The sequence below is a fragment of the Rhinopithecus bieti genome, unplaced genomic scaffold (genome assembly GCF_001698545.2).
Source record: "Rhinopithecus bieti isolate Rb0 unplaced genomic scaffold, ASM169854v2 scaffold_39746, whole genome shotgun sequence".
NCBI lineage: Eukaryota > Metazoa > Chordata > Mammalia > Primates > Cercopithecidae > Rhinopithecus > Rhinopithecus bieti.
This window is the reverse complement of record NW_016816960.1, coordinates 620,820-632,419: the sequence shown is the minus strand read 5'-3', so window position 1 is coordinate 632,419 and position 11,600 is coordinate 620,820. Positions and strand designations below refer to the sequence as shown.

Here is an 11,600-nt window from a genome sequence, read left to right as displayed (position 1 = left end):
GTGCCCGCCACCGCGCCCGGCTAATTTTTTGTATTTTTAATAGAGACGGGGTTTCACTGTGGTCTCGATCTCCTGACCTTGTGATCCGCCCGCCTTGGCCTCCCAAAGTGCTGGGATTACAGGCATGAGCCACCGCGCCCGGCCTATTTTTACTATTCTTTAACTGCCTCATACCTGTTAATTTAGCCCTCCCAACAAGAGTGTAAACAATGTGATTACATATTGTAGACTTTTTTTCTCAAGTTTCCTTTCCGAAGATAAGTGCAAATTATACAATAAAGTGATTTTTATTATTCTAATCACAGTTAAATTACCTCCACATTTCAACAATGGTTATCATGTGCTTCTTGGTAGTCTGAATTTAGCTTAGAAAATGTATGCCTAATAGCAAGAGAGAAGTTTTGAAGCAAGCCTCCTTAAAGCCCAAGAAACAGCCAAAAAAAAAAAACAATTAGCCAAGTAAAAATTACTTTCCAGTGCCAGTTTTAACAAGATATAGCCTTGTTTTCACTGAATAAAGCCATGAAGCCCCTACACCTGTGCTGTTTTTAAAGTATACAATGACTCACCTAACCATCTCAAAAGAAAGTGAAAGGGGGCCAGGTGTGGTGGTTCAAGCCTGTAATCCCAGCACTTTTGGAGGCAGGGGCAGGAAGATCACTTGAGCCCAGGAGTTCAAGACCAGCCTGGGCAACAAAGTAAGATTCGGTCACTTAAAAAATTTAAAAATAAAAATAGCTAGGCATGGTGGTGTGCATCTATACTCCCAGCTACTCAGGAGGCTAAGGCAGGAAGATCACTTGAGCATTATAGTTTGAGGCTGCAGTGAGCTATTAATAAGTGCACTCTTGCACTTCAGGCTGGGCAAGAATGAGTCCTCACCTCAAAACAAAAGGTGAAAATGACAGAATCAGGTCCTGTCCCCTAACCTGGTAACTCAACATGGCAGAGGAAAAAAGAAAAGAAGGGGCCAGAGGATCTTTCTAAATCCCCACTACCTAAACTACCTGTCCTGTCCTGTTAAGAGTGTCTTTGTGGTGTTCTGACTAGTAAAAGCTGACTTTCAGAATACTGATTATCTTGTCAAAGACTACACACTTTAATGAGAAAAACAAGAAAACGTATCTTTTCTAACCACAGCTGACTTTGATACAAATTTTGACTTGTTTTTCTTTTTTGAGACGGAGTTTCACTCTTGTTGCCCAGGCTGGAGTGCAATGGTGCGATCTCGGCTCACCACAAACTCTGCCTCTCAGGTTCAAGCGATTCTCCTGCCTCAGCCTCCCAAGTAGCTGGGATTACAGGCATGCACCACCACGCCTGACTAATTTTTTGTATTTTTAGTAGAGACAGGGTTTCTCCATGTTGGTCAGGCTGGTCTCAAACTCCTGACCTCAGGTGAACTATCATCTTGGCCTCCCAAAGTGCTGGGATTACAGGCGTGAGCCACTGTGCCCAGCCAAAAAATTTTTTGATTTTATCAAGACAATTTTTTTGTTTTGTTTTTGAGACAGAGTCTCGTCTGTAGCCCAAGCTGGAATGCAAGGTGGCCAGATCTCGAAAACTCCGGCTCACTGCAAGCTCCGCCTCGCCGGGTTCGCACCATTCTCTCCTGCCTCCAGCCCCCTGAAAATTGCTGGGACCTACAGGCGCCCACCAACGCCCGCCACCCGCAGTCCCCAGCTAATTTTTTGTATTTTAGTAGAGACGGGTTTCACTGTGGTGCTCAATCTCTGACCGCGAACCTCCGTGATCCGTCCCGCCTCGGCTCAAAGTGCTGGGATTACAGCGTGAGCCACCATGCCCGGGCCAAGACAATTTTTTTTAAAAATTTTCTTCTGAAAAATTTCCTAAATAGCAGACAACAGAGGTTGGAGATGTAAACCACTCTCTTTCAAACACCACACTCTCGTTCGCCAGGTTTATCAAATTTATACCACAAATTATTTATAGAAAGTATAGGCTGATGACAGAAGTAAGTCGCATGCGTAAACAGATGAATTATCTGGCTGGGCGCGGTGGCTCAGCCTGTATCCCCAGCACTTTGGGAGGGCCGAGATGGGTGGATCACGAGGTCAGGAGATTCGAGACCATCCTGGCTAATCGGTAAACCCGTCTCTACCAAAAAAATAAAACTCCGCGCGAGGGTGGGGCGCCTGTAGTCCCAGCTACTCGGAAGGCTGGGCAGGAAATGGCAGGAACCCGGGAGGCGAGCTTAGAGTCGGCTGGAATCCGGCCATACTGCACTCCAGCCTGGGGTGAACAGAGCGAGAACTGCCGTCTCAAAAAAAAAAAAAAAAAAAAGATGAATTACTTACATATCCCAAAAGAAGGGAAAGAAGCATACCATTGGAGCACTGAAGAGGCTCCATAGTCCAAGAGGAAAGACAGGAACAAGGGGAAGCCTAAGCCAAACTCTGTGTTGGGGTTTCCATAGAAAAGGTAACATGGGGCGGAGTAAACAGTTTAGGGTGGGGATGGCTGATATTCCCAAGCATTTGGCAACGGAGGTTTGGTCTCTAATTGGCCTAGTACCCCCCGCAAAAAAAAAAAAAAAAAAAAAAAAAAAAAAAAAAAAAAAAAAAAATAAACCCTGGAATGATTTAAAAGGGAAAATATTGCTTTGAGAAGATAAGATAAAAAGAAAATAATAAAGAAAAAAAAAAATAATAAAAGATATAAATACAGATATAAAAAAAATTTACCATATGAAAAGATGAAAAAACATAGAAAGTATTATCTTTAGAAATTTAGCTAGCCCTCAAAAGGCATCTCCTTCGCCAGGGCATCAGATTTCGAGAGCACATGAATACAGAAATAAAAATCACGTTAATATAATAATTAGTACAATAAAATACAGTTTATATATTAGGCATCATCATACAGTTTTAATATAAATAATTAATTGATTAGCTAGAAAACAGAATTGGCTTTGTTGTTGTTTTTTTTTTTTTTTTTTTTTGAAGAACGGAGTCTCCCACTCAGGAGGTGAGGCAGGAGAATCACTGAAACCAAGAAGGGCGGAGTTGCAGTGAGCTGAGACCGCACCCATGCACTCTAGCCCTGGGTGACAGAGCAAAGACTCCTGTCTCAAAAAAAATAAAAAAAAAAAAATTCCACTGTATGTATATGCCACATTTTGTTTATCCATTCATCTAATTATTTTAACTTAGGTTTTGGATATTTTCCTCTTTTACCAATAGGAATCTTCTTTTTTTTTTTTTTGTAAGAGAGAGTTTCGCTCTTATTGCCCAGGCTGGCGTGCAATGGCGCAATCTCAGCTCACTGCAACCTCCGCCTCCCAGGTTCAAGCGATTCCCCTGCCTCACCTTCCCGAGTAGCTAGGATTACAGATACCTGCCACCACTCCCGGTTAAATTTTTGTAGTTTTAGTAGAGACCAGGTTTCGCCATGTTTGTCAGGCTAGTCTTGAACTCCTGACCTCAGGTGATCCACCTGCCTCAGCCTCCCAGAGTGCTGGGATTACAGGCCTGAGCCACAGCGCCAGGCCTTGTTTTTTAAGACATAAGATTTCACTATGTTGCCCAGGTTGGAGTGCAATGGCTATACACAGGCACAATCATCACACACCACAGCCTCAAACTCCTGACCTCAAGTGATCCTCCCACCTCAGCCTCCAGAGGAGCTGAATACAGGCACATATGACCACACCTGGATTTAACCACCTTATTAGTCCGTTTTTTTGTTTTTGTTTTTTTTTTTTGAGATGGAGTCTCCTGTCGCCCAGGCTGGAGTGCAGTGGTGAGATCTTGGTTCATTGCAACCTCCGCATCCCAGGTTCAAGTGATTCTCCTGCCTCAGCCTCCCAAGTAGCTGGGGTTACAGACGGGTGCGAGCACACCCAGCTAATTTTTGGTATTTTTAGTAGAGATGGGGTTTCACCATTTTGGTCAGGCCGATCTCAAACTCCTGATCTCAAGTGATCCACCTGCCTTGGCCTCCAGAAGTGCCAGAATTACAGGCATGAGACACCACGTCCAGCCCTTATTAGTCTTTCATAAGAACCACTTGACATTGCTGAATATCTCACTAATGTGTATTTTCTACATCATTAATTTTTGCTCTTTTATTATTTCCTTTTTTCGTTAGGTTTAATTTGGTAGTGTTTTTCTAATTTCTTGAGAAAGATGTTTGGACCACTGATTTCTAACCTTTCTCCTTTCCTAATATAAAGAAATAAATGTTCCTCTAGGCACAGCTTCTACTACATCTTTTAAAAGTTAATGTTGGCCGGGTGCAGTGGCTCACACTTGTAAACCCAGCACTTTGGGAGGCCAAGGTGGGCGGATCACAAGGTCAAGAGATCAAAACCATCCTGGCCAACATGGTGAAACCCCATCTCTAATAAAAATACAAATATTAGTTGGGCATGGTGGCAGGCGCCTGTATTCCCAGCTACTCAGGAGGCTGAAGCAGGAGGATCTCTTAACCCAGGAGGTGGAAGTGGCAGTGAGCTGAGATCGCGCCACTACACTCCAGCCTGGGCAACAGAGACTCTATCTTAAAACAAAACAAAACAAAACAAAAGCTAGTTATTCTGTTTAAGTCTTTGAGGATATGACATAAAATCCGTATGGTATGATGTATGAGCTTATCCGTTCACAACGCAAAACCAACTTACCATCGTCTTGTGAGGAAGAATATGGGTAAATGTGGTGGGAAGCTTTTGACTTCTCATCCGTAAATGTTCCCTGGAAAGCAAATGAACAAAAACCACAAAAATAAAGCACATGGCAAATGAACTATGAGATCCCAGATACAAATTCCATACAAATTCTAAAAGCATGGTTTTACTTATAGACTTTATTTTAAAAGTAATGCTTATTTTTAGTCAAATAAAAAAATAGTGATTAACAACAATAAACCAATAAATTGTCTACAGAGTTTAGACTGCTGTATAAAAAAAGTAATTTGAGCATCTATTAGCTAGTTCTCTACAGATCCCTCTCTCTCTGGGTACCCATATCAGTAATATGGGTACTACTAATTCTTTTTTTTTTTTCTGAAATGGAGTCCTGCTCTGTCACCCAGGCTGGAGTGTGTGGCAGCACGATCTTGGTTCACTGCAACCTTCTCCATCTCCTGGGTTCAAACAATTCTCCTGCCTCAGCCTCCTGAGTAGCTGGAATTACAGGCACCTGCCACCACACCTGGCTACTTTTCCTATTTTTAGTAGAGAGGGGGTTTCACCATGTTGGTCAGGCTGGTCTTGAACTCCTGACCTTAGGTGAGCCGCCTGCCTTGGCCTTCCAAAGTTCTGGGATTACAGGTGTGAGCCACTATGTCCAGCCAGGTACTACTACTTCTTAAAACTACTTCCAAGGACATCACAAATTATCATTATTTAAAGTGAACTAGCCGGGCGAGGTGGCGGGCGCCTGTAGTCCCAGCTACTCCGGAGGCTGAGGCAGGAGAATGGCGTGAACCCGGGAGGCGGAGCTTGCAGTGAGCTGAGATCCGGCCACTGCACTCCAGCCCGGGCGACAGAGCGAGACTCCGTCTCAAAAAAAAATAAAAAATAAAAAAAAATAAAGTGAACCAATGCCGTTTCTGGCCTTGAGCCATAAGCTAGGACTATATGCAAGCATAACACAGAAATGTCGTCAAGTTCAGTTTCAGACCACTGTGATAAAGCATTACAAAATTAGTTGCACAAATTTAGTTTCCTGACATATATAAAAGTTACACTTATGGCCAGGTGTGCTGGCTCATGTCTGTAATCCTGGCACTGTGGGAGACTGAGCCAGGTGGATCACTTGAGGTCAGGAGTTCGAGACCAGAGTGGCCAACATGGTGAAACCCTGTCTCTACTAAAAATACAAAAATTAGCTGGTGTGGTGGCACATGCCTGTAATCCCAGCTATTCTGGAGGCTGAGGCAGAAGAATCACTTGAGCCCGGGAGGCAGAGCTTGCAGTGAGCCAAGATGGCACCACTAGCTTAGGGGACAAAGCGAGACTCCGTCTCAAAAAAATAAAAAATAAGACGGGCGCAGTGGCTCAAGCCTGTAATCCCAGCACTTTGGGAGGCCGAGACGGGCGGATCACGAGGTCAGGAGATCGAGACCATCCTGGCTAACACGGTGAAACCTCGTCTCTAATAAAAAATACAAAAAACTAGCCGGGCGAGGTGGCGGGTGGCCTGTAGTCCCAGCTACTCGGGAGGCTGAGACAGGAGAATGGCGGGAACCCGGGAGGCGGAGCTTGCAGTGAGCTGAGATCCGGCCACTGCACTCCAGCCTGGGCAACAGAGCAAGACTCCGTCTCAAAAAAAATAAATAAATAAAAATAAAATAAAATAAAAAATAAGTTACATTTAGGCCAGGCGCAGCTGCTCACACCTGTAATTCCAGCACTTTGGAAGGCTGAGGTGAAAGGATCACTTGAGCCTAGGAGTTCAAGACTAGTCTGAGCAACACAGTGAGACCTTGTCTCAAATTTAAAAATTAGCCAGGCAGGCTGGGCGCAGTGGCTCAAGCCTGTAATCCCAGCACTTTGGGAGGCCAAGACAAGCGGATCACAAGGTCAGGAGATCGAGACCATCCTGGCTAACACGGTGAAACTCCGTCTCTACTAAAAAATACAAAAAAAAAAAAACTAGCTGGGCAAGGTGGTGGGCGCCTGTAGTCCCAGCTACTTGGGAGGCTGAGGCAGAAGAATGGTGTAAACCCGGGAGGCGGAGCTTGCAGTGAGCTGAGATCCAGCCACTGCACCCCAGCCTGGGTGACAGAACGAGACTCCGTCTCAAAAAAAAAAAAAAAAAAAAAATTAGCCAGGCAAAAATGCCTGTAGTCCCAGCTACTCAGGAGGTGAAATGGGAGGATCACTTGAGCCCAGGAGTTCAAGGTTGCAGTGAACTATGATTATGCCACTGTACGTTAGCTTGGGCAAGAAAGTGAGAGAGACCCTCTCTCTCAAAACAAAAATCAAAAGTTATGTTTACACGGTTTTAGAAAACAACGTACATACCTTAATTTACAAATATTTTATTGCTAAAAAATGCTAACAATCGCAGCCGGACCCAGTGGCTCATGCCTGTAATCCCAGCACTTTGGGAGGTCGAGGCGGGTGGATCGCCTGAGGTCAGAAGTTCGAGACCAGCCTGGCCAACATGGTGAAAACCGTGTCTACTAAAAATACAAAAAATGAGCTGGGTGTGGTGGCAGGTGCCTATAATCCCAGCTACTCAGGAGACTGAGGCAGGAGAATCCCTTGAACCCCGGAGGCAGAGGCTGCAGCGAGCCGAGATCACACCACTGCACTCCAGCCTGGACAACAAAAGCAAAATGCCACCTCAGAGAAAAAAAAAAATGCTAACAATCATCTGAGACTTAAGCAAATCAGTCTTTTTGCTGACAGAGGATACTGCCTCAATGATGCTGGCAGCTGACTGATCAGGGTGGTGGTTGCTGAGGGTTAAGGTGGCTGTGGCAATTTCTTAAGATAAGTCAACAGTAAAGTTTGTCACATTGATTGACTACTTTCACAAACGATTTCTCTGTAGCATGTGATGCTGACAGCATTTTACACACAGTAGAATTTCTTTCAAAACCCTGCTGTTTGCTTTATCAAGTAAATTTATGTAATATTTAAAATCCTTTGTTCTCATTTCAACAATGTTAACAGCAACTGTGCCAGGAGTAGATTCCATGTCAAGAAAACACTTTGTTAATCCATAAGGAACAACTCTTCCATATGTTCAAGTTTGGTCATGAGATTGCGGCAATTCAGTCACATGTTCCGGCTTCAATTCAAATTCTAGTTCTCTTATTTGAACCACGTCTGTAGCTAAAGTCTTTAACCCCTCAAAGTCAACCATGAGGGTCAGAATCCACGTCTTCCAAACTTCTGTTACTGTTGATATTGTGACCTCTGATGAATCACATGTGTTCTTAGTGACATCTAGAATGATGAATCTATTCCAGAAGATTTTCAATTTACTTTGCCCAGATCTATCATACGAACCATTAACTATAGCAGCTATATCTTTACAAAATGTATTCCTTAAATAACAAGACTTGAAAGTCAAATTTCTCCTTAAAACATGGCTGCAGAATGGAAGTTGTGTTACTATGCACGGAAATAACATTAATTTCCTTGTACATCTCCAACAGAGGCTTTGGTGACTAGGTGACTGTCAATAGGCAGTGGTATTTCAAAAGAAATTGTTTTTCCTGAGCAGTAGGTCTCTACAGTGGACTTAAAGTATTCAGTAAACCATACTGTAAATAGATGTGCTGTCATCTAGGCTTTGCAGTTTTGTTACGGAGCACAGGCAAAGAAGATGTAGCATAATCTGTAGGGCCTTAGGATTGTAAGAATTGCAAATGACCATTGGCTTTAACTTACAGTCACCAACTGCATTAAGCCCCAAAACAGCCTGGCTGAAGCTTTAAAGCCAGGCATTGACTTCTCTAACTATGACAGTCCTAAATAGCATCTTATTTTAATAGAAGACTATCATTTACATTGAATATATGTTGTTTAGTATAGCCAGCTTCACCAATTATCTTTGCTCAATCTTCTGGATAACTTGCTGCAGATTCTACATTAGCACTTGTTGCTTCACCTTGCATTTTTATGTTCTGAAAACGGCTTTCCTTAAACCTCATTAAGCAACCTCTGCTACCTTCAAACGTTCCTTCTGCAGCTTCCTCACCTCTCTCAGCCTTCACAGAATTGAAGAGGGTTAGGCCTTTGTTCTGGATTAGAATTTAGCTTAAGAAAATGTTGGGCTGCTTTGATCTCCTATTCAGACCACTGAAGCTTTCTCAGTATCAGCAATAAGCATGTTTTGCACCGTATCATCTGCATGTTCACTAGAGTTCCACTTTTAATTTCCTTCAAAAACTTTTCCTTCGCATTAAAAACTTGGCTGTTTGGCTTAAGAAGCCAAGTTCTCAGCTTATCTTGGCTTTTGTCATGCCTTCCTCACTAAACTAAATCACGACTATCTTTTGATCTAAAGTGACAGATAAGCAATTCTTCCTTTGACTTGACCAGCTAGAGGTCATTGTAGGGTTATTAATTGGCCTAATTTTAACACTTGTGGGTCTCAGGGACGAGGTGGCGAGAGGAGTAGCCAGTCAGTGGAGAAGTCAGAACACATACATTTATCAATTAACTTCACCACCTTCTATGGGTGTTGTGCTAAACCAAAGCAATTAAAATAATATCAGATAGCATCTATCACAGATCACCATAACATATACAATAATACTAAAAAAGTAAGCCAGGCGCGGTGGCTCACACCTGTAATCCCAGGACTTTGGGACGCCGAGCCGGGGAGGATCACAAGGTCAGGAGTTCAAGACCAGCCTGGCCAACATGGTGAAACTCTGTATCTACTAAAAATACAAAAATTAGCTGGACGTGGTGGCGGGTGCCTGTAATACCAGCTACTCGGGACGCTGAGGCAGAGAACTGCTTGAACCCAGGAGGTGGAGGATGCAGTGAGCTGAGATCGCACCATTGCACTCCAGCCTGGGTGACAAAACAAACAAACAACCAACTAAAAAAGTTTGAAATATTGTGAGAATTACCAAAATGTGATACACAGACACAATGTGAGCACATGCTGTTGGGAAAATGGCACCAACAGACTTGCTTGACACAGTTTCCACAAACCTTCCATTTAAAAAAAGGAGTAGGGTGGGGGGGAGGGAGTGTGTGCTGCAGGGTGGGTTCTGTGGCTCATGCCTGTAATCCCAGCATTTTGGGAGGCCGAGGCAGCAGGGAGAATCTCTTGAGGCCAGGAGCTTGAGACCAGCCTAGGCAAGACCATGTCTCTTCAAAATAAAACTAAAATAGCCAGGTGCAGTGGAGCACACCTGTTGTTAAAAAAAGAACAACAACAAGGCCGGGCAAGGTGGCTCATGACTGTAATCTCAGCACTTTGGGCGGATCACAAAGTCAGGAGTTCGAGACTAGCCTGTCCAATATGGTGAAACCCTGTCTCTACTAAAAAATACAAAAATTAGCAGGGCATAGTGGCGCATGCCTGTAGTCCCAGCTACTTGGGAGGCTAAAGCAGGAGAATCGCTTGAACCCGGAGAATGGAGTTTGCAGTGAGCTGAGATCACGCCACTGCACTCCAGCCTAGGAGACAGAGTGAGACTCTGTCTCAAATAAAGAAACAAAAAAGAACAACAACAAAAAAGAAACAAAGTAATAACAATAACACCTATATCATTAGAATTCTTTACAACTGAATTAACAAATACAATGAATTAAGGCATTAGGAACACCGAAGGTACTCAATCAATGTAAGCTGTTGGTTCATTTACTTATCATCTTGTAGAGGTTTCGCCTTGTTATCCAGGCTGGTTTTGAACTCCTGGGCTTAAGCAATCTGGCTGCCTTGGCCTCTCAAAGTGCTGGGACTACAGGCATGAGCCACGGTGCCCAGCCTGTTAATTCATTTAAAATGCTTACACATAAAGTCCTGATCATCAGAGATCAATGAAGGTACTATTATTATGACCTATTAAGGTCTCTTTCCTAAGATTCTAAGAAGCCAGTTAGACCTCTGCATCCCTCTGGAGGGTATCCCCAGAAAAGGCAAGTGGATCACAAGGTCAGGAGACTAAGACTAATACGGTGAAACCCTGTCTCTACTAAAAATACAAAAAAAAAAATTAGCCAGGCAAGGTGGCATGCATCTGTAGTCCCAGTTACTCGAGAGGCTGAGGCAGGAGAATGGCTTGAACCCAGGAGGCAGAGCTTGCAGTGAGCCAAGATCGCGCCACTGCACTCCAGCCTGGGTGACAGAGCGAGACTCCACCTCAAAAAAAAAAAAAAAAAAAAAAATGTATATATTTTTTATATGTATATATAAAAAACAGCTAAATATTCAGCATAAACTGTAGGACAATACATAAAATGTTTCCAGTACAACCTGGTAGCAAAAAGAGTAGGTAGCCGGGCGCGGTGGCTCAAGCCTGTAATCCCAGCACTTTGGGAGGCCGAGATGGGTGGATCACAAGGTCAGGAGATCAAGACCATCCTGGCTAACACGGTGAAACCCCGTCTCTACTAAAAAAATACAAAATCTAGCCTGGCAAGGTGGCGGGCGCCTATAGTCCCAGCTACTCAGGAGGCTGAGGCAGGAGAATGGCGTGAACCCTAAAGGCAGAGCTTGCAGTGAGCTGAGATCTGACCACTGCACTCCAGTTCGGGCGACAGAGCGAGACTCCGTCTCAAAAAAAAAGAGAGTAGGTAATTTCAGCTTCAAGGCAAGAAACAGCAATCAATTTGTTGCACTTCTGCCCTGGTAACATTCCACATATAAACTACATTTGACAGTCAATCTAATAAAAAGATATTCCAGGCCGGGCGCGGTGGCTCAAGCCTGTAATCCCAGCACTTTGGGAGGCCGTGACGGGCGGATCACGAGGTCAGGAGATCGAAACCATCCTGGCTAACACGGTGAAACCCCGTCTCTACTAAAAAATATGAAAAACTAGCCGGGCGAGGAGGCTGAGGCAGGAGAATGGCGTGAACCCGGGAGGCGGAGCTTGCAGTGAGCCGAGATCGCGCCACTGCATTTCAGTCTGGGCGGCAGACTCCGCCTCAAAAAAAA

General features: G+C 43.9%; 1 protein-coding gene across 1 annotated transcript in view; it reads right to left on the bottom strand.

Moving 5' to 3' along the window:
* The window catches only part of SMARCC1 (SWI/SNF related BAF chromatin remodeling complex subunit C1), a 198,641-nt gene that overhangs the window by 132,051 nt on the left and 54,990 nt on the right, over positions 1–11,600 (bottom strand). Inside the window, 1 exon segment of the mRNA XM_017855727.1 lies at positions 4,643–4,712. Within this exon segment, the coding sequence (XP_017711216.1) occupies positions 4,643–4,712 (70 nt within the window).